Source organism: Macaca mulatta, chromosome 4 (assembly GCF_049350105.2).
Source record: "Macaca mulatta isolate MMU2019108-1 chromosome 4, T2T-MMU8v2.0, whole genome shotgun sequence".
In the NCBI taxonomy this organism is placed as follows: domain Eukaryota; kingdom Metazoa; phylum Chordata; class Mammalia; order Primates; family Cercopithecidae; genus Macaca; species Macaca mulatta.
Genome location: NC_133409.1, coordinates 168,988,202 through 169,011,725, shown reverse-complemented (window position 1 = coordinate 169,011,725; position 23,524 = coordinate 168,988,202). Strand labels below are relative to the sequence as shown.

The window sequence follows — 23,524 nt, the reverse complement described above, 5'->3', positions numbered from 1 at the left end:
CTCTCTCTCTCTATATATAAAATTTTAAAAATTCTTGAAGCCCTAAATAAATGGAAAGATATACAATATGAGATGAATTTGTAGAACTGACTTCTAAAGATGTTGATTTTAGGCGATTTATAAACTGAATATAATCCTACTAAAATTCAAATGAGTTTTTTTGAGATTCATAAATTGATATAATTTATATAAGGTAGAACAAAGAACCAAGAATGCCAGAACAATTTTTTATTTTATTTTTTTGATACACGGTCTTGCTCTGTCACCCAGTCTGGAATGCAGCGGCACAATCTCGGCTCACTGCAGCGTGGACCTCCTGGGCTCAAGCGATCCTCCTGCCTCAGCCTCCCGAGTAGCTGGGACCACAGGCACAAGCCACCATGCCTGGCTATTTTTTGTATTTGTTATTTTTTTGTATTTTTAGTAAAGACTGGGTTTCACCATGTTGCCCAGGCCAGTCTTGAACTCCTAATCTCAAGTGATCCACCCACCTGGGCATACCAAAGTGCTGAGATTACAGGCGTGAGCCACTGCACCTGGCCACCAGAACAATTTTGAAGACGAAGTTCAACATGTGAGGACTCACTCACTCCCACCACAGCAAGACTTAAATTGTAGTAATAAGAAAGTGTGATATTAGCACAAAGAGAGGCAGAATAGAGTCTAGAAACAGGCCCACTCATACACAGAAATTTGTATAAAGCACAGATGTCATTTTAAATCAGTAGGGAAAGAAGGACTTTTAGCAAGCAACATTGGAAAAAATGGTTATCCATATGGAAAAAATAAGTTAGATCACTACATTTAACCATATTTAAATGGATTATAGACCAACATATGAAAAAGCATGACTTTAAAAGTTTTGGAAGAAAATGAAGGATAATATTTTTATGATCTCAGGTCAGGAAAAGATTTCTTAAACACAATACCAGAAGCACAAATCATAAACAAAAAGATCAATAAATTTAACCACATTAAAATATTTTTTAAAAACTCTTTGGTAGATTAAAGATATCATAAACAAAATGGAAAATACAAATCTTAAACTTGGAGAAGAGATTTGGCATGGATATAACCAAGAAAGGATTTGGCCCAGATTTTATAAACAGTGCTCATGGAAAAGGCCAAAGGATATGAATGACAATCCTCAGAAAAGGTTATCCAATGTTCTTGAAACATATGTTATCAATGTAACATAAATTAAGCAAAAAGGATCTAATATTTCACACTCATTAGATAGGCAGAAATTTAAAAAAATCTGGCTGGACATGTTGGCTCACACCTATTATCCCAGTACCTTGGGTGGCCAAGGTGGGAGGATTGCTTGAGCCCAGGAATTTGAGACCAACCTGGGCAACATAGTGAGACCTTCAAAAAAAAAAATCTGATCATGATAAGACCTGCTGAGGAGAGTGTAAATGGGCATGTGCATTTTGGATAATAAGACGGCAATATTTAACAGTGCAGTGTAATTACTGAGCTAGAGTGTTGGAAGACTTTCAGCTCCCCTGCAACATTGTTTATGATCAAGAAAAGCTGGAAAGAAGCATAAATGCCTAGGTATGAGATCTGGCAGAGGACACATAGAGGGTCTCAAAAGACCATCTTGGCTAACACGGTGAAATCCCGTCTCTACTAAAAATACACACACAAAAAATTAGCCGGGCACGGTGGTGGGCGCCTGTAGTCCCAGCTACTCGGGAGACGGAGGCAGGAGAATGGCATGAACCGGGGAGGTGGAACTTGAAGTGAGCTGAGATCGCGCCACTGCACTCCAGCCTGGGCAACAAAGCAAGACTCTGTCTCAAATAAAAAAAAAAAAGAGGGTCTCGAAAATGTTAGTACTGTTTTATTTCTCAAGTATAAATTGTATACAGACGTGTTCAATTCTATATTTTCTACACTTATTTTGTATGCTTAACATTTTCGTAATTAAAAAAGTAGTTTGGTGAGGCTGCTGGGGAAAAGATACACAAGCTGGTAGGACTGTAAATTTGTATAGCCACTTCCAAGAGCAGATTAAAACTGGTGGTATAGCCGGGCGCGGTGGCTCAAGCCTATAATCCCAGCACTTTGGGAGGCCGAGACGGGCGGATCACGAGGTCAGGAGATCAAGACCATTCTGGCTAACACGGTGAAACCCCGTCTCTACTAAAAATACAAAAAACTAGCCGGGCGAGGTGGTGGGCGCCCGTAGTCCCAGCTACTTGGGAGGCTGAGGCAGGAGAATGGCGTAAACCCGGGAGGCGGAGCTTGCAGTGAGCTGAGATCCGGCCACTGCACTCCAGCCTGGGCGACAGAGCCAGACTCCGTCTCAAAAAAAAAAAAAACCAAAAAAAAAAAAACAAAAAAAACTGGTGGTATAGTGATGCCACTCTTTTTAACCTCTTGGATGGACGAAGATAGAAACGTTGGACAACAGTGTGTGTTGGCAAGAGTGTTGGGAAACAGGCACTGTCGTTGCAGATGGGAATATAGATTGAAGACACCTCCTTGCAGGTAATTTTTTGGCAATATTTAACAAAATTGGAAACTCCCCTTCACCTAGCACAATTTCCTTGAGGTATTTATTCTAAGAAAATAAGCAATTTTAGAGCAAAGATTTATCTACACTGAAGTTTCCCATAGCAATCACAGCATTGTTTCTAATATTAGTAATACAAAAAGAAACAACCTGTATGTCTAACACTAATCGATTCTAATTTATGGTGCAACTGAAAGATGGACCAAAATGATGCTGTTGGAAGTTTTTAATGATGTGGAACTCCTTGCAAATTATTAAGCTAAAAGAAAGTAGTTTACAAGATAGCAGGAAGAATAAACCATTAAAAATACCAATCTGTGCACTGACTTAAATGTTATAAATATTTTTATGTTATGTTATGTTACAAACATTTTATAACCTAAAAAAACATGTTAACTGAAGTTACTTCCTGGATGGATTACGGATAATTTCATTGTCTTCTAGAATTTTCTTTTCCAAAAATGTTGTGTATGTGTGTGTGTAATTATTACTTTAATAGGAGACACTCTCTTTTGGTGATATAATTTAAACAGGTAGGACGGTACTGACCGACAACTTCCCAGGGAAGGCAGGGAGCCAAGTACTACAGACTTGTATGTTCCTATGGAAATCTAAGGCGCCTTTGATTATCACAGATTCTGGAGAAGAGTGAGGACTTGGGTTCACCAGTGACGTTCCCAAGGACAGGCTGGGCTTTTGAGGAAGTTGCCCACCCTCTCGGAATCTGGTTTGGCCTCCGTAAAATGGGCAGATCCCGCTCCGATGGCCAGGTTCCCGGCTTCCTTTTGCGGTCAACGGCAGCGTCACGCGCGCCAGCGCGGTCTGCGAAGCCCCCAGCGCTGGGCGTCACGCGGGGATTGCTGTCGCCGCTGCCAGCCGCAGCAGCGACGCGAACTTGGGGCGCCCGACCCGGGCGCGCGGGGGCGGAGACACGCACGCGGCAAGGGCGGCGGGGAAGACGGGGGGCGGGGACGGGGGCGAAGGGGGCGGGGACGGGGGCGCCCCGGCCTAAGCGGTACTAGGGGGGCGCGCCACCCGCTTCCGCTACCCGCCGGGGAATCCCCGGGGCTGGCGCGTAGGGAAGTTCCCCAACGCACGGGCATAAAAGGGCAGCCGGCGCCAGCGCGCCACAGCCCTGCAGCTCGTGGCAGCGGCGCAGCGCTCCAGCCATGTCGCGCGGCCTCCAGCTTCTACTCCTGAGCTGCGGTAGGGCCCGCGAGCGCCTGTCGCCCCCCGCCCCTCCACGACACCCCCTCCCGTCGGTCGCTTGCTCACGACGCACTCTCTCTTTCTTGTAGCCTACAGCCTGGCCCCCGCGACGCCGGAGGTGAAGGTGGCTTGCTCTGAAGATGTGGACTTGCCCTGCACCGCCCCCTGGGATCCGCAGGTTCCCTACACGGTCTCCTGGGTCAAGGTGGGTGCTGCGATGCCCGCGGGCTGGGGTTTGGTGGACTCATTTGAAGGCAGTGGGAACCATCTCCCGGAGGCTGGCGACCCTCTGTGGCTGCCGGGTGGGGGCGGGGGGCGTCTCCCGCAGCTGATCTTGGAGTACCCAGTCTCCCGTCGCGCCTCCCCCGCCCTATCCGCATCCAGGTACAGGGCCGACTTAGGTTTTGCTCTCCGCAGACCTCAATCCCCTTCCTGCCCCTGAAGGTGGCCTGAGATGAATGATCCACTTAAGACGTTTTGGAAGGGCAGAGACTCTCTCGTTTGGATTAATTCTGGAGGCCACCTGTGGTTGTGGGCCTGCAGGTCAGGAAGAAAGCAACAGGGACCTAGATTTGGGCATTGGACAGAGGGAATGTCTCCAGACTTCTGATTTCTTGTGTTTTATGACTGTGATGCCCATGATACATGGGAGGGGGAGGGGGCAATTTGAAATGAAGGGCTAAGACACAGAAGTGACTTAGGCCATTTCATCCGTGGTAGTTATCAGTGGTCATCCCCTTTGTGGGATACCCTTGGCTTCCTCCCCTAGCCCTCCTCCTCCTTCCTCTGGCAGCCGTGAGAGAGGCAGCCATGAGGGCATCAGGTGGATGCATGAACTGGAGCCTGCATGTGTAACAACAGGCCTTGCTGCTCCTACTGTAAGAGGACTGAGTGGCAAGGAGGCTTTTTCAAGGTTTCCTCTTGACTGAAACATTCTCAGATTCTAAGATGGCAATGATGGTGTCATTCTAAAGTCAAGCAGCTACTGTTCGATATCACTGGTCCTTCTTTAAGTCAGGCCACTGCTACCACTGCGCCTCCATTTTAACCCAAATGAATATAATATTCCAGCCTCACTCTGTAGCTCTCACTGATTTGCTGTCTTACGGTGGGGGCAAATCTGTGCACTTGTAGCTTTCCCCAAAATGCAGGGCTTTGTTCTGCCCACCATAAAAGATACTATAAGAACCTGTACGTGTCTCTGGCCAGTTAACAGTACAAGGCATCATTGCGGTGATCTCTTTGTGTGTGTGTCTCCTAACTGGATTGTCAGTTCCCTGGGGGGCAGTGGCTGTATCAATACTTTTGTGTATTCTTCACGGCACCTAATTTTTGCCCTATAAATTGCAAAGGTGCTCTGTGAATTCAGCCCAGCACCTCATGAGTTATGCATAACGGCGATGGTGCTGCTGCCTCAGAGCATTGTATTGTATATGAAAGTTAGGTGTTAAATATTCTTAATTCATTTGTACCTTACTGTAGGATCAGCAAACACAACAATTCCAAAGTTGTTCGCATAGTCAAAACAACACTATTTTAAAAAATATTGTAAAAACAATTTTTGAATGCTCACCACATGCCAAGCTCCAAGGTAAATATTTACATCCACTATCCATTTCCATCCATTGGAAGAATGGACTTAGGGATCAGTACTGTTACTGTTCCTACTTTACAGGTGAGGAAACTGAGCCTTAGGGAGGGAAATAACCTGTCCACTGTTGCACTGGCTAAATGGTGGAGTTGGGATTTGAACCAAACAGTCTGATTCCAAATCCTGAGTTGTTTGAGGTCTATCTTAATATCTCTGTTTTCTACCTGAATAACTTAAGGTAAAGAAAATCAAAGTGCCCCTGGGCTAACCAGGCAGGGACTTAGTTATCTCAAAGAAGGGGGAAAACATGAAATCACTATCCCTTCCAGAGAGTAATTATTTAATAAAGAAAGAAAACATTATTAATACCCCCAGGGAGTAATTAAAAAGTACTCATGAAACAAGTAGATGAAATTTCCGACTGTAAAGTTCAAACAGTTCTGGGGTGAAAGCTTCTTGCACAGGGTCATTTGGAATGGTCCACTAAACCATAGCAATTAACCTTGGACTTCAACTTGGATGTCAGGTGGTGATGTAACTCTGTAACGCATGAGCTTGTTTATTGGACACAGTTCTTGCAAGATTGACCCTGATGGTCTTTCAAAACTCTGTCAAGAAAAAAAGGGACGGCAGTCTCTAGGCATTCTTTTTTTCCTGCTGATTCATGGAATAGTGCCAATGAAAAGTCATACTGTAGTTACTTTTTGAGAAGTAAATGGTGATTGAGATTCGTGGATAGGAGAGTTATGCTATACCAATAAATGAATCAGGTGCCTCGAAAGTGACATGTAATGTGCCTTTAAGCATTTTTTTTTAAACAGGTCTCAGCATATTCTGTACATATTTATTATCTTCCAGCCCAATAATTATACTTTTGCATTGATTGCGTTTATACAACAAAAATGGATAGCATGTTCTGGAGATAAGGCCGGTGTTGAAATGCCGAAATATTTCGTTTTACAGAAGATTAAGCGTCTGGTCATTTTTCTACAAGTTTCTTGTAAAATGTTTCATCAAAGTGGAGGGGTAGCCGTAAAGGGAGGAATTTCATTTTGGTGACCAGAGCCAGCTTATCCCATCTCGCCTCACTTCATCATCACTACCCTGGCTTTGTAAAACCTGTTTTGCCAGCACAGGAAGGGGCTTCGTGCTGGGCAAGGAAAGCAGAGTCCCTTGCAGTGGGTTTTCACCATCCACCAGATTGAAGTACATTCTGCAGGCTGTCTGCGTATCATAAGTATGGTTATAATGACTCATAATTTAAAATTCCATTCACCACTCAATCCTCCGGCACCATGTAGCATCTTGCCTTTGTCCATTTGGCACTGATTACTTGTAATTAACAAAAGGACCCATGTAAACCATGTGTTTTTTATCATACGCCTTTGACCAGAAAACTCAAAACAGACAGCATCCAATCTGTTTGCAACATTAGGGTTGGTAAGGAAGAGTGTTCATTTTATTCTCTCTGTTTCAAAGATGCAGTGAGATGGGCCAGAGGGGACTTAATGGAGACATGCGCAGGAGGGTAAAGGTGAAGCCAAAAGTGGTCAGAGATATCCCAATTCCTGTTGGCCCAGCTCGTCTCTTCTATGGACCATGTCCTCTTAACTGGGATCCAACACAAGGTCCTCCTCTCATCCCTTCCTCCCTTACACTTTTTAAGGCAGAATGGGTGATTGAGAAGAAATAGAAAAGTTAATAAATAATATTCATTAGGATAGTAGCTCAATTTAGCTTTATTTTTATTTTTTGAGACAGAGTCTCACTCTGTTTCCCAAGCTGGAGTACAGTGACATGAAGACGGCTCACTGCAGCCTCGACTTCCTGGGCTCGAGTAATCCTCCCACCTCAGCCTCCCAAGTAGCGTAGCTGAGACTACAAGGGCGTACCACCACACCTGGCTAATTTTTATGTCTTTAATTTTTCGTAGAGACAAGATCTCAATACATTGCCCAGGCTGTTCTCCAACTCCCGAGCTCAAGCCATCCTCCCACTTTGGCCTCCCAAAGTGCTAGGATTACAGGCATGAGCCAATCGATTTATCTTTTAAAGTTGTAACAAGCTGGGTGTGATGGCTCAGGCTCATGCCTGTAATCCCAGCATTTTAGGAGGCCAAGATGGGAGGATTGCTTGAACCCAGGAGTTTGAGGCCAGCCTGGGCAATGTAGTGAGACCCGTCTCTACAAAAAAAAAAAAAAAAAGTAAAGAAAAGAAAGAAAGGAAAGTTGTAATAGATGTGGTTCTTTGAGGAGCTATTTTGAGAAAATAATGCAAATAGATTTTGATCCATGACTTTTCTTCCACTGGCCATGACCTGTGGTTAAATTCTGGTATAAGAGGGCATAGCACAGTATCATGTCTGTGAGGAGTAAAGCCGTGCATTAAAGGGCTGCATCTGTACTTCATGAAAAGCATCGCTGTGTCTACACTCATTAATGTAGGTTTGGAGAGAGAGGACAACTTTGGATGGAGTACTTTGGGCTTGGTTGATATTCACTAAGGTTAATAACGAGTGGTCATTTATCCCAGAGATGCAATGCCTTCTTGTATCATGCTAGGAGCCCTGACAGCCTACGGGTGATGCAAAACGAAAGAGGATATACGGTGTCATCTCTGGGTGATGCTGCGGGGGTGAGGACAGTGAAGCATCACAAGACAAGTGCCCCTTTCAGATGATTTCCAAAGGAAGGGAGAAAAGGGAAGTAAGAGTGTGATTTCAGATAATAGTCTACTATAAATAGATTTTATAATATCGAGAAGAGCCCCAGCTGGGGCAGATCATGGGCCATCCATGGAGTGTTCTGTCTCTGACATTAACACTGAGGAAACTGTTGGAGAGCAGGTTAATGGCTTGCATGAGACCACTTCAAAAGTTCAAGGCTGTCTTCCACGTATGTTGCTAAACTTCTTTTTGGTGGAGTTATGTTTTCTTTCTCTACCATCTTGTGTGATAATGAGCTACAGAACCAGGGATACTGAGGAGAGCAGAGTGCCTTAGGAAGGCCTAGAGTTGATACGCAGTTGGGGCAGATGTAATTTATACAGCCACAGACCCTCATGGCCCATGGAGGAGCCAGTGCTGAACACTGTGCTTCCTTGATTCTACAATGATTCTGTTGTAAGATGGATTTAAGAACATGTTATAGGACAAAAAGGAAACATTTCTACATTAAATGTAGAACCACTGAATTATGAAAACAATGTATGTTAGAATTAAAAAAAAAAAAATCTTACTCTCCCCATTGGCACCTCTAGTACTTGACCTGGTTGAATCACTTTTATGGGTTCCTCCCTAGGTCAAACCATGAAAGATGTAAAGTTGCTTTTCAGATGTCTCTCATATTTACACTTTCATTGTTTAGTAAATATTTCTAAGTCCCAAATGCGTGCCCCGTCCTGGGCCTGGCATTGGCCATCTCAGGATCAATGTACAACTTTTGCCAGAGGACCATCTTGAGCAAAGGCATGGGAATCCACTAAGACCTTCTGGGAACCATTGAGGTAACCAGTAATGTAGAAGGGAGACTTAAACAGCAGATGGCTGAGAAATAACATTAGTAAGTAGGCTAGAGACAGATTGTGAGGGGCCTCCAATGCCCAACAATAATGACTTGAACTTTATCCTTTTGGTAGGAAGGAGCTACTGAAGGAATTTTTTTTTTTTTTTTTTTTTTTTTTTTTTTTTTTTTTGAGATGGAGTTTTTCTCTTGTCGCCCAGGCTGGAGTATAATGGTGTGATCTCAGCTCACTGCAACTTCCACTTCCCAGGTTCAAGTGATTCCCCTGCCTTAGCCTCCCGAGTAGCTGGGATTACAGGCGCCTGTCACCATGCCCGGCTAATTTTTTGTATTTTTAGTAGAGATGGGATTTCACCATGTTGGCGAGGCTGGTCTCGAACTCCTGACCTCAGGTGATCCATCTGCCTAAGCCTCCCAAAGTGCTGGGATTACAGGTGTAAGCCACCGCACCTGACCCCATTGAAGGATTTTAAGCACAGAGAATGGCATAATGCAAAATATGCCTAAAGCAAAACGTATTTCTCCTGGTGATGGATAGAATATGATTCTTCTTAGAAGATGAGTGTCAGAGGGAGACTTCATTCTTTTCCTTCTTTTCTCTTGGTCACCAGTCCTGTCCATGTGGTTCTGAGGAAGAGTGGGCAAGGAAGAATGAGGCTGCCACCGAGGGGCTATAGAAGAAGTCCATCTAGATGAGAATGGTGGATCACTGAGAGTTTTGGACTGTAGTGGAACAAAGCACAAGTTGCCAAAATCTTTTAGCTTGACAGTGGGGAGGGAGGAAGAAAGCAGCTGAAAGTTCAATTGGAAAAAAAAAAACAACAAACTAAACTAAAGAAAAAACCCAACTTGTTTTCCATTAATAAAAGGGGGAACCTGAGTCACATGAGGACTGAATTGTCTTAGCTAAGTACTTGGCAATGTCACTACACAAAGAAGAGGAAGTTTGGAGAAGGTCTCAGTGACATAAGGGAAAGTTTTATGTAGGGCAAGACTAAAAGCAGATTGATTACCTAAAAAAAATTTCTTCCATCTAAAGCTGTTTCCATAGTCCCTTCCTGGCTGCTCCTGGAAGAACCCTAAATTTTGTATCAACAATCATTAGCTCAAAATAGAGCTGGACGGAAAATACTTCCCTAAGATTCCTTTATTACTCATAAGCATGTTTTTGTTTTTCATTTTGTTTTATTTTGCACTGAGGTATATTTGGGTAAAATTTCCCTGTGTTTCATGTGGAACTGTAAAGACTTGGGAGCCCAAGGCTTGTTAATATCACTTGATGCTTTCTTGGAGGACCGGTCTACTGCATGTCCCAAATCGGTACAGTTTGGAGAGTTGTTCCAGTTCTTAGCTTCTAGTGCTTGCCAGCAGTCCTCGGGGTTACGGATTAGGATCGGTATTACTGATAGAATCGAGGTTACTGATTCTAGAAGAGGTGGTAGCTGCCTAGGATTATGGGTCCACATAGGGAAAACCTTTAGGAAAAGAAGGATGCTGGTTTCAATAAACAGTTCATAATCGCCTTGGACTAGCAGTTCTGGAGAACAGAGGTTCTGATTCAAATCAGCCCTTGAGGTCTCATTCCCCAAGGAGCGGGAGGCATGTGAGCCCAAGGGACAAAGCAGGACTGACCTCGAGTCTGGAGCCATGTGCCGATAGCCCCCTACGTACCACCCTTATTTACATGGTGGTGCAGGGTGCCTTATCATTAGGAGTCTTTCAGTTGTGAGGGATTGTAAATCCAATCAAAACTAGCCTAAGGAAAAGGAAATATATTGGCTTATATATAATTGGAATGGGAAAAAATTGAAAAATCAAAATACAGTTCACTTTTCAGATACAGGTGGCATTGTGGCTTGAATTATGCCCCCCCAAAAGATCAGAAGTTCCAATTTCTGATGCTTGTGATTGTGACTTTATTTCGAAATAGAGTCTTTGCAAATGTAATCAAATTGAGATGAGGTCCGACCTGACTAGGGTGGGCCCTACTTCAGTATGAATGATGTCCTAATAAGAGAAAACACACACTGACACAGACAACAGGGAGAACGCTACGTGAAGACAGACACAGGGATTGGAGTGATGTGTCTACAAGCCAAACAGTGCCGAGGACTGCTGGCAACCACTAGAAGCTAAGAGAAAGGCACAGAACAGATTCTCCCCTAAGGCCTTCAGAGAGCTTGGCCCTGGCAACACCTTGATTTTGGACTTCCGGCTTCCTTTGAACTGTGAGAGAATACATTTCTGTTGTTTCAGCCACCCAGTTTGTGGTGCTCTGCAGCCCTGGCAAATGCACATAGCTAGGTATAGAGGTTCATGAATGTCCCCAGGACTTGGTGACTCTCCATCTCTCAACTCTGCCTTCCTTTACATTGGTTCTGTGTCCAGCCTCCACATAGCAGCCAGATCATAGCCAATAAGTACAGAGTTGGACAGGTTGCACATCCCTTACCTGAAATGCTTGGGAGCAGAAGTGTTTCAGATTTTTGGATTAGGGATGCTCAACCGGTATATCCTTCCAGAAGCAAGTGCAAAGGAGAAGGTTGTGTTTCTCTTCAAATATCTCACCGTATGTCTGAGTATTCTCAAGGGACTTTGACTGGGTCACGTGCCTATCAGAGCCAGTCTCCATGATCATGGGATACCAGGCCTGAGTTAAGTTGCCTCCTCTAGAACCTAGGTGTGGAGTTCTTCAGAGGACATGAACTCAGAGCTTGTAATGGTACCTCTTCCAGGTCCAGCAGGCCCCACAGGACGCTAATGAAAGAGAGATGATTGGCATGAACAATGAAGGGTCCAACATTGCCTTCAAATCTCAATTCCAAAGGGGCTTTGCTATATTATTATGATGGTGCTTAAAAAAATTCAGAATGTTGTGGATATTTTGAAGACACTGTATGTGGAAAAAACAGTTTCTCCCTAGAGCAGAGATTGGGACTTCTAGGACAACTTTCCCAGAGGAGACGGGAAGTGTCATTGGTGAGGGAAGTGACAGAATGGGTGGATGGTGTGGAAAGCTATCACATATAAGAATAATTTCTATTGCCAGCATTACCAATTATATAGCACTTTTCTGTGTTTTCTCACTTGATTCTTATAATAACCCCATGAGCAAGTAAGGGAGCTCCAGATGACGAAATGGCTCAGAGGTGAAGTGACGTATGTAAGATGACCCAGCTAACGCATGGAGAAGCTGGGATTGACTTTAGTCCTTTGATTCCAAAGCTAGTGCTCTTGTAACTTTCTCATTGTTTTCTAAAATTCATGCATTCATTCAGTAAATACTTTTTCAATACTTCTTATATTCAGGGAACTATTTAGTATGCAGAGTGAAACCTTGGCTCTAAAAAAAAGAGAGAGAGAGAGAGAGAGTAGTAACATCTTTAGGGCTTTCTGTGTGATCGATACGGTGCTTAGGGTCTGTATACATCATCATAAGTATCTTCATGCCAGCTCAGTGAGATGTGATCACCCCCAGACTCCAGTGGAGCTATCCAAGCCTGAGAGTGGTTCAGTCAGTTGGCCAAGAGCAGAGGTAGCCGTGGGAGGGCTGGGGTTTGGTTCCAGCTCAGCCCAATGCCAATGCCTGTGCTCTTAATTATGTTGCCTCTGCTATACTCATAACTCTGTTAACAGCCATAAATCCAGCTCTGTCTGTTAGACCCAGTAAATTTCAAAGTGGAAAATCATTTTTCTAATAAAACTACGCATAGAAAAAAAGATATTAATGCTCATACATTCTACCCTCATTATGACATCAACCTCTGAGCCAAACTATTTTGCACATTATAAAGAGCTGTTTTTATGATGAATGGGAATTATATTGGCACTTTAATTGAGTTAGAAACCAAGGTACATGAATGTTAGTGCACCAGAAATGCAATTAAAAAAAGCTGCTCAATGTGGTTGGAATACATCAGATTAATTCAATACCAACTTTAAATCCTTACAATCTATACCCTTAAATATGTTTTATCAAATCATTAGATGAAACTTTTATACTTTTTTTTTTCTTTTAGGTAGGCAGCTATTGCATTTCCCCCCACCCACCCCCGCTTTTTTTTTTTTGAGACAGAGTCTTGCTCTGTCACCCAGGCTGGAGTACAATGGCACGATCTCGGCTCACTGCAACCTCCATCTCCTGGGTTCTCCTACCTCAACCTTCCAAGTAGCTGGAATTAACAGATGCCCACTACCATGCCCAGCTAATATTTTGTATTTGTGGTGGGGACGGGGTTTCACCATGTTGGCCAGGCTGGTCTTGAACTCCTGACCTCGCATGATCCACCTGCCTTGGCCTCCCAAAGTGCTGGGATTATAGGCGTGAGCCACCGTGCCTGGCCCTGCGTTCTTAACAAATCTGATGTATGATAAATTTAGATTTCAATTTTGTGATCAAAACTCTTTTTTTGCTATAAAATGAAACTATCACCCTCTTAGATTCAAATATGGTAATGTGGGAGGTTGGCATATATTTGGATAAAATTATGTAAACTTTAAAAAAAAAAACGCTTTCCACAATTGGATGTTTTAATATTGGTTAAGTTTCAGCCATAATTGATGATTTATTTTATGTCTTTTGTTTTAGTTCAAATTCGTTCATCATTAAAAAAAAACAAAACAAAAATGACTCCATTCACGTGCCCATAAAATTAGTACTTGTGTTTGCTTGATTTAGCATTCTGCAGATGAAAGAGAGTTTATTTTAATTTAGGGCTTGTGGTTTCCTTAAGGTCAAATCTCCATTTGAGAGAAAGAATATGGTATTTAAATGATTTAGTCAAATTGGAGGCCTTGAGACAAGTCACAGTCCCCAGGCTTTCTGAAAATGAGATGTCTCACGTTTGCACTTTTCCAGCTCAACCAAAAATGATAGAGTTGTCAGCATAAAAGTTAATGCACAACATGTGGATTTTTAAAACATGATTGGGATGAGTGTTTTGAGTAATTAATTTGCTGAAATTGTGTTGTGCTTTAGCGCACTGTACTACAATATTAGCGTTGTGAAGGGTGCATTAAATAGTTCCTGTCAATTATGGTTGGCTGTGAATGAATCTGAGGGTTCCTTTTGTTATAAATTACTATTTCCTAAAATGCTTTTGCAGAGAAGCGATGGAACACTTTTAGATTTGGAATGTTTAAAGAGCTGTTCTTGCCAGTGGTTGATTCTGAGCCAGCTCCAATGTTTATGAGAACTCATAAAACAAAGCAAAGTGAGGATGGCCCATTTGCTGTTACTCCATTTTCCTCCCACTGAAATTTCTCCTTCAGTTTTTGGTGGTGCCTCTGCCACAGTTAGCTCATCCGATAAAGCAGGGTGATAGCTGCCTGGCCATGTATCTGATGATAATGATTTGAGCTTCTGCATATGGTCCCTTGGTCCTGCTAGGGCTCCATCCCCATTCTGAGTATGCAACATTAACAAGAAAACTACTACGACTTTTGCAGCTGTGGACAAACGCCACATTCTACAGCTGGGGGTCACAAGAGAAAGTTTAGCTGAAAACGTATATCCCTAAAAAAGGAGGTTAGAGGGAGGGTTCTGAAACATTTCCAGCTGCAGTGTGTGAATTTACAGGGAATTCTTTTTGCTGTAGTTGGTTATTAGGCAAACGGTCCTGTTCATTAGTTTGGCAAGAGTTCCGAGGTTTTGCCGATAGTTCTCTGGGTCATTTAGGAAACGGGGTGTTTGGAAGATGACCCTGTGAGAGTTGAGATATTTTGCCACGATCCCACTGATGGCAGTGATGTTTCAGCTCTTCAGAATTCTGCAGGTTGCTTTGGGGGTTCTTTGTCTTGCCTTGTGCCTTGGTTCTTCTTTCTGTTCTTATGGCTCACCCTGCCTTTGTTTTGTCATTGAAAAATAACTAGCAGCCCACTGACGGTTTTGCCAGAGGCCCGTGGAAATCTAACCATCAAATAAACTACATTTTATTGGTGTTGCTGCTGATGTTTAAAATGAATTCTCTGCAAATAGGCAGAAGTCACTGCCAGCCGGTTTTGATCACCAGCACCTTTTTGCTTCAACAGTTCCCAGCAGCTAACACAATAATGGGGCCATCTTTATGTAAATAGACACAATAGTTTCTATTTCTCCCAGGTCCAGAGGGGTTCACAGTTTTGGTCTTGACTTCCAGATGGGCCTCTCTGAGCTGAGGGAGGGGTTGCTGGATGGGAGAGGAGCTCCCCAGGAGAAAACCATGGGTGAATAATCTCAGAATGGTTGTTGCAGCTATGCTCACATTTGGAGGTTAATTTAAAAAAAGAAAAGCAAGATTGGACATTGGAATGGGGACTGCAGGGACTGGGCTGAACTAATAATTTCAAACTGACCTTTCAGGCCATGCTAGGCACAGATTGGCCCTGGATGGGCCTCGGCCTCTGGTCTGTGAAAGCCCTGCCTGGTAGGAAGAAGCAGTTCTGCCAGGGCAGCGAAAGGGAGAGGGGAGTGGTGTGAGCCCATAATGAGGCTGCAGTTTATATAAGGTTTACTTAGGCTTGAAAAGGGAAAAATGGTGCTAAATTAGATGTGTTCAGGAATCAGTTGGACACCGTTAATTTCCTTGGCCCCACCTCCTTTTTGTGCTTTCTTTTTGCGTACCCAAGGGCCCCAGTCTTTTAACTTCCTCCCATAGATTCTTGATTATTTAGAAAGGAATCTTTCCACACAAAAAGGACCACCGAGAAATGGGATTTATGTCCACAGACTCGGCCTGAAAAGAGCCATTCGTCTCAGCTCAGGGCTAGGAGGGAGCTGAGCAGGTTTTCTTGCAGGAGCCATCGATCTGCCACCAGGTGTCTCTGTAGCCCACTCTACAGGAATGCGTTATAACAGACACCAGGGCTGGAGCCCGAGCTTTCTGGTGCCCTTGTGGTATATGCCCTGAATTAATAAAAGACGCAGAAATGACTGTGTGTGTGTGTGGTGTGTGTGTGTGTACGAGTGCACACGTGCCCATGTGTATGTATTGTCTTTCCTGAGTTGCTTCTCAGAGTATTTCCCTAACTCCTTGGCTATCTCTTTCCCTGCACTGAGTCCCTTCCTAAAAGTCAGGGAAGAGTTGTAGGGTACTCCCAGAACAGGAGATTCATCACTAATAGGTGCAAGCAAAGACAGTGGCAGTGGGGCCCGATAATCTCTGTCTCCTTCCCTAAAGTGGCTCTTGGGTGCAGTTATCACGCCAGGGACAGGTAAGGAATGTCACTTAATCCTGGGCTCCCTGCTGGTCCCCAGCCAACCAGCAAAGGGAAACTCAGGTACTGCTAGGGGATGTCAATGTTGAAGGGCTGCCCAGGCAGGCTGAAAACAAGGATTTGCTTTGCTGCATGTGTAAATTCATTTTAGAGGCTTTAAAGTATTTCAATGGAGGAGCAACTTAGCAAGTTAATTAGGCAGATTGAAAATATGTCTAGGAAAGAGAGAATCCATGGTGAATGTGGTATGAACCTAATCTCTGCAGTGGGAGATGCTGAAGACACTCCACCAGTTTGATCACAGAGAATTCACAGAAAGCAAGCTGGGCGCAGCGGCTCACGCCTGTAATCCCAGAACTTTGGGAGGCCGAGGTGGGCAGATCGCTTGAGTCTGGGAGTTCAAGACCAGCTTGGGCAACAGAGCAAGACACTGCCTCTAAAAAAAAACCAAAAAAAAATAAAAACTAGCCAGGTATGGTGGCACATGCCTATAGTCCTAGCTACTGGAGAGGCTGAGGTGGGAGTACCAGAAGGTTGACTCAGGAGGCCAAGGGTTCAGTGAGCCCTGATCAAGCCACTGCACTCCAGCCTGGTTGATAGAGCGAGACCCTGTCTCAAAAAAGAAAAAAAAGACAGAAAGCCAGCCAGATGAAACGTCTGGCTAAATTGGGCATCTACCCAAGTCTGGCTGGTCTGTCCTGAGTACAGTGAAGTCAGCTGTTACTGCCCTTCGACGTGGAGTTTGATATGACCAACAAATGATCTGACACATACGCTCACTATAAAGCATGCTTCTCAGCTGTCTCGCTGCCCTAGTACAGAGAAAAGGTGTGGCACATTTGGCAACGTCAAGCGTGACCACACAGAGACACAGCCCTTGAGGAACAAGGTGACTCTTTGCAGGAGGCGTTGCTCATCTGTCTGTCTGCCTATCTGATTTTAGTTGAATTGTCTGGCAAGGATCATAACAGATTCAGGAATTTTTCCAAATAAAAGCCTGGGATACAGAAATAGGAATCATTCAGTGGCTGAGTTGGTATCTGAAGAAAACAAGAGAACATTTAATACAGAACAATCCTATCTATACATGTATACATAGACACAAAATATAATCCAGCAAGATTCACACACAGCATATCACTATCATCAACAGTGACTCCCTCTCTCTTACATAGGGTAGAAATTGGAATACTTATGATAGAATCATGAGATGCAATACTGATATATTCCGAAGATGTAGCCTTAGGAATTTTCATAGATCTCTCCTCCCCCAGAGGTCACACACACACAAGAGCATCGTGTCTTGTTTTACAAACATAAGTTGAGGCTGGATCTTCTGAAAACAAAATGGAAACACTGGTGTCGAGTTGGAGTTCTTGCAGTGGACCGTGATGCGCTATGATTCCTTCTTCACAGCTACTGGAGGGCGGTGAGGAGAGGATGGAGACACCCCAGGAAGACCACCTCAGGGGTCAGCACTATCATCAGAAGGGGCAAAATGGTTCTTTGGACGCCCCCAGTGAAAGGCCCTATTCCCTGAAGATCCGAAACACTACCAGCTGCAACTCGGGGGCATACAGGTGCACTCTGCAGGACCCGGATGGGCAGAGAAACCTAAGCGGCAAGGTGATCTTGAGAGTGACAGGTGAGGTGACCTGCTGCACTTGTTTTCTTCTTGCACAATGCATGTGTACTTCCTTTAGGTCCTAAAATCGATCCTCTCTTTCGGAGCGTAGCTCTAGAGCTTTGGATCACATCTGTGGCTGAAAGTGAAAATCCGCTGCAAGCATGTCTCCATTTTCTCTTTCTGTGGCTTAAATGATGCCTTTTGTTTGACTTTTGCCCAACACTTGTTAGGGGCTGAGGCTGGAAGTGATAAAAATGTGGTCACAGAGCCCCTGATTCCGTACAACAGTTGGTTTCTCCTTCTGTCCAGGATCTGAAAGGAATCGGACTTAGGGTAATATTATTACCCTGCAAGAGTACAATTCCTGTTTAAGGGGGCAGTGTGTGCTTTTTGCTTAGTGTTGTATGCACACACCTCTCTTAGGCCCTCCTGGATCTCCAGCCCTTCATCCTGGTTTCTTTGTTTCCTCGTACTTAGTACAACTGGCATGTTATGGATTGATTTACTGTCTGTCTCCGCAAGAGAACAAGAACCTCTTTATTTTCTTCTCTGATGTATCTGGGCACATAGTAGGCCCTCAATGAATATTCACATGAATGAGAGGAACCTTACAGAGGAGAGTGGAGAGGGGAGGCATGTTTTGTGGGGAGTGGATAGAAAATGAAGAGAACAGCTGATTTTCTCTCCTTTTCCTCTTCCAAGGCAATATTGCCTACAACTTAAGGGGTCAGAGTCTGCAGTCACTTAGATCTGGCTCAAATATTAACTCTGCCTTTTGTTAGCGTGTGACCTTGAGCAAATCGCTGGTTGACTCTAAGCCTCAGTTCTCTAATCTCTAAAATGGAAGCAATATCTATAACATAGGCTTGTTGTGAAGGTTAAATGAGAAGTTGCATTAAAATGCTGAATGTGGTGCCCGGGATAAACTGCATGATCAATACGTGTTAGGGACCATGAGGACAATGGCTCTCATTACCCACGGCTGTGAGAATCCATCCTTAGACTGCACAAAATGTTGAATCCATTTTCAGGGGTCGACAGCTCTCTGGAGATCCAGCCATAGGCTCCAATGGCAGAACCCCCTCCACTCACTTGCACTCCACCTATTCCTGCCTGGGGCATCGAGCAGATTCTGCTTGCAAGCACACTATAGCCAGAGCTCAACTTGCTTCCCCAAACAGCACATTGGGTGTTGCACCTGAGTGGGGAGAGGCGCCTCCCTTCATATCTGTTCCTGGGCTAAAGGCCTCGCTGCTCTTACCCTCCCTTGGTGCCGCACCACACCCTTTAACAACCCTGAGGGAGCTATTCTTCCAACCACCCATGCTGGTAGCCTCCCCGAAAGAGCTTGAACGATTCTACAAAAATCTGTTGACGTTTTTGGCAATAGCAGGGCAGCTCACCTTCTTCCTTTCATAGTCCCTGAATCCTCATGAGGTGAGGACACACCACAGTCTACCCAACGCTAATGAGGTTAAGATAATTTATGGATTAACAAGTGGTGGTTCATCTGGTAGGAGGACAAAGTAAGCCAGGAAAGGCTTGACATCCAAAGTGGAGGCAGACAGGCCGCAGGATAAGCCTGGACCAGATGCCTGGCTCAGCCGCCTTGGTCCTTGGTCCTTGGTCCTTGACCCTCTCTGAGCCTCAGCTCTTTCATCTGTAAAATGGGACACCCAGGCCTGCTCTGAAGATTCGGGGAGATGCTGTGTGCAAGTCCTGGTGCATGCAGCCGGACACAGAGCAACAGTGCACACTGGCTGCTGCTGCTGCTGCTGCTATCACCATCCCTGCCACTGTTACTGTCGTTCATCCTGGTGGTGGGAAGAGGAGACAAGCAGGACTCCAGGACTGAGGAACAAAGCATTCTTAGCTTTTTTTCATGGTAGAAAAATCCTGTTAAAATGGCTTCACATGTCACTTACTTTTTTAAAGGATGCCCTGCACAGCGTAAAGAAGAAACTTTTAAGAAATACAGAGCGGAGATTGTCCTGCTGCTGGCTCTGGTTATTTTCTACTTAACACTCATCATTTTCACTTGCGTAAGTATCTTTTTAAAACATCTTCTGTTATTAAAAGATTACCCAGGGCACCAATCCAAATATCTTTTGCAGACAGTGTGAATCATTTAATAATGGTGAGAGAGATTATTCTTTGAACCCTGGACTTTTTGAGGCCCCTAGACTGGGAGAATCATTACAGGAAGCTACCTGAAATATTTCCAGTGTTTGTCTAGTGGCTACATGTAGAGCGTTGTGGAAAAAAGAAAAAAACAAAGTAAGATATAGGAAGGACATTTGGGAAATGACAAGGGGTTCTATGAAAGAGCAGAGGCCCTGTAGGCACAGTGCTAGAAGTTGCAGCGCTGAGGGCCCCCCATCCCAGAGCAGAGGCCCCGCTCTTCCTGTGGGTGAGGGAGGAGGCCCCACTGCCCCAGGGATGCCAGGGGATAGATCAGCCTCCTTTGGCTGCCTTCAAGCTATTTTCTCATGGGGGTTCTCCCCTTTTATTTTTGGTATTTCTGCCCATGCCTTAAGAATTAAGCCCAAGAAGCCAGAGCAGTGGGGCATAGCAGGAGGCTTCCGGGGTGGAGGATGGCTGGCTGGTACTTGGGCACCTAGACATGCCCATGAGCTGTTGGTTGCAGGCTCCAGCTAAAAGCCCTCAGAGATTCTTTCTGCGTGGCTGCTCACCTGCGTTGACCACGGTTGTGGGAGAGTAGGGCCACATGTGTGTCTGACCCCTCTAGAAAGTGATCTGCCCCCTTTGTCTCCATCTACCAGGCAGGGCTGGCTACCTAGGGGCCAGGACAGACCTCACCCAGGGGCTACCCCAGGACAGGTTCTTGCCGCTCACTGTGTCTCTGTATTCACTAACTTGCCTCTCTGGCTGTGCACTCATCTCTCTGCTTTCTGTTTGAGATACCAGTCAATCAAAGACTCCAGTGAGCACCTACTATGTTCAAGGCATTATGCTAGGCACTGTACAGGGCATAAAAAGGTGTAAGACATTGTTCCTGCCCTCAAGGAGCTTACAGTTAGGATGTTAGGGTTATTTGCATATAAGAAGATAATTAGAGTTACCAGGCAGTATATTTTAAACATGAATGACTTTAGCTTCTTGTTTGCAAATGCCTTCTTCTGTGGGCATTGACTTTCCATACAAAGACCTAACAGTAGGAGGTTGAAATGACCACAATTAGTGAATCTCCTGGTCCAAGTTTGGAGACGCCAGTGACATGGTTGGTACAAATCCCTTGTGGAGCGAGTGAGGCAGTGAGTATGGGAGCTTCCAGAATGGGTTGTCTAGCCAGCTCTTAGTGAACAGAGTTTAAAAGGAGGTGGCAACTGCTGAATTTTTCCAATTATTCACTTCACTTTTATTTCATTTCTTTTTAGAAGTTTGCACGACTCCAGAGTATCTTCCCGGATTTCTCTAAAGCTGGCATGGAACGAGCTTTTCTCCCAGTCACCTCCCCAAATAAGCATTTGGGGCCAGTGACTCTTCACAAGACAGAACTGGTATGAGCAGGATTTCTGCGGGTTCTTCTTCCCGAAGCTGAGGCTCAGGGGTGTGCCTGTCTGTCACACTGGAGGAAAGAAGAATGAGCCTATGCTGAAGATGGCATCCTCCTGTGAAGTCCTTCACCTCACTGAGAACATCCGGAAGTGGATCCCACCCCATTTGCTGTGAGCAGACCTCGAAAACCATCACATGACCACATAGCATGGGGCCACTGCTGCTTCTCCATGGCCACCTTTTCAGCGATGTATGCAGCTATCTGGTCAACCTCCTGGACACTTTTTCAGTCATATAAAAGCTATGGTGAGATGCAGCCGGAAAAGGGTCTTGGGAAATACAAATGCCCCCAGCTGGCCCGTGACAGACTGCTGAGGACAGCTCTCCACTTCTGCATCTTGGGGACGTCTCTTTGAACTTGCTGTGTTTTGCTGTACCCGCCCAGATGTTTTATGTCTGGGAGAAATGGACAGATCCAGCTGTGAGACAGTAGGAAATATTTAGCAAATAATTCCCTGGTGTGAAGGTCCTGCTATTACTAAGGAGTAATCTGTGTACAAAGAAATAACAGGTCGATGAACTATTCCCCAGCAGGGTCTTTTCATCTGGGAAAGACATCCATAAAGAAGCAATAAAGAAGAGTGCCACATTTATTTTTATATCTATATGTACTTGTCAGAGAAGGGTTTGTGCTTTTCTGCTTTTGAAATCTGTATGTGTAGTGAGATAGCATTGTGAACTGACAGGCAGCCTGGACATAGAGAGGGAGAAGAAGTCGGAGAGGGTGACAGGATAGAGAGCTATTTAGTGGCCGGCTGGAAATGCTGGGCTGACGGTGCAGTCTGGGTGCTCGCCCCATGGTTCCACTATCTGGCTGCGTGATCTTGAACAAGTTCCTTCTGGTGTCTGCTTTCTCCGTGGTAAACCACAAGGCTGTTGCATGGGCTGATGAAGATCATATACGTGAAAATTCTTTGAAAACGTATAAAGCACTATACAAATTCGAAACTCCACTGAGCCATTATCCTTGCTATGATGGTGGTGTTTTGGGGATGAGAGGGTGCTGTCCATTTCTCATGTTTTCCATTGTGTGAAACAAAGAAGGTTACCAAGAAGCCTTTCCTGTAGCCTTCTGTAGGAATTCTTTTGGGGAAGTGAGGAAGCCAGGTCCACGGTCTGTTCTTGAAACAGAAGCCTAACACACTCCAAGATACGGACACACGGGAGCCACTGGCAGAAGGGACTCCACGAAATGTTGCATGGATGTTTTAACCATTGTTGGGTTTCTCTTATCAAACTTGGGCCCTTCCCTTCTTGGTTTCCGAAGGCATTTTATTGCTTGGGTTATATGTTCACTGTCCCCCTAATATTAGGGAGTAAAATGGATACCAAGTTGATTTAGTGTTTTTGCCTCTGTCGTGGCTTTCATGTTATTAAACGTACGCATGTGAAGAAACGGTGTTTCTCTGTTTTATATTCAACTCATAAGACTCTGGGATAGGAAAAATGAGTAATGGCCACTAGGCTTAATACCTGGGTGATGACATAATCTGTGCAACGAACCCCCATAAGTTTACCTATGTAGCAAACCTGCACTTGTTCCCATGAACTTAAAATAAAAGTTAAAAATAAAAAAAAAATACAAATACAAATAAAAAAATCCCGACTTTGGGATGAGTGCTAGGATGTCTGTAAACCAGTCTGAGATTCAGAATCCAAAATGAGAGCTGAAAGATTGGCTGAGTCTCTCTCGGAGGGAGGGCGTGCTGGCACACAGAGCTTTGTAAGCAGCACCCTCCTTCCCAGAGATGCTTCTGCTTCCATCCTGGGGCCACGTTGCTACCCAGTACATGAGCAGCTCATACTAACATGCATGGTCATAGGTGGGAGGGATGGTGGGAGGGTTTCTGCTTCAGAAAGATGTGGAACATCGGGGGCTTTGTGCCTGGGATTCATGGGTTTCACTCGAGATTCTCAGATAGGTCCCTTCCCCTCAAAATGTTAAGAACAATGTGGTCTAATGTAGTTAATGTAATGTAACTATTACAATGTAGTTGTAAATAGTTAGAAAAGCATCATAGGTGGATGGCTCTTTACAAAGATGAATACACATAAAATGTCTCTAAAAGCTGTGGATTCACTTTCAATGGAATCAAGTCTGTTCTCAAATGCTTTACCCAAAGTGCCAGGGCATGGTAATTGAGAGTTCACAGAGCTCCTAGTCACCTGAGTTTGTAGCCCAGCTTCAAGATTTGGAAGGTATATTTCCTTGGGCAGAGGACTTAGCCCTCTAAGCCTTAGCTGGCCGATCTTTAAAATAAGAATAGTATCTGCCTAAT

The 23,524-nt window shown here is 44.5% G+C and overlaps 1 protein-coding gene across 3 annotated transcripts; it reads left to right on the top strand.

The window, feature by feature from the left end:
• Positions 1-3,305: 3,305 nt before the first annotated feature.
• CD83 (CD83 molecule) lies at positions 3,306-22,660 on the top strand. Of its 3 annotated transcripts, none has more exons than XM_077998558.1 (5): positions 3,306-3,464; positions 3,823-3,938; positions 17,456-17,684; positions 19,602-19,708; positions 21,065-22,641. In XM_077998558.1, the coding sequence occupies exons 3-5, from the start codon at positions 17,480-17,482 to the stop codon at positions 21,191-21,193; spliced, it is 441 nt and encodes a 146-aa protein (XP_077854684.1). In that variant the 5' UTR covers positions 3,306-3,464; positions 3,823-3,938; positions 17,456-17,479; the 3' UTR covers positions 21,194-22,641.
• Positions 22,661-23,524: the final 864 nt, after the last annotated feature.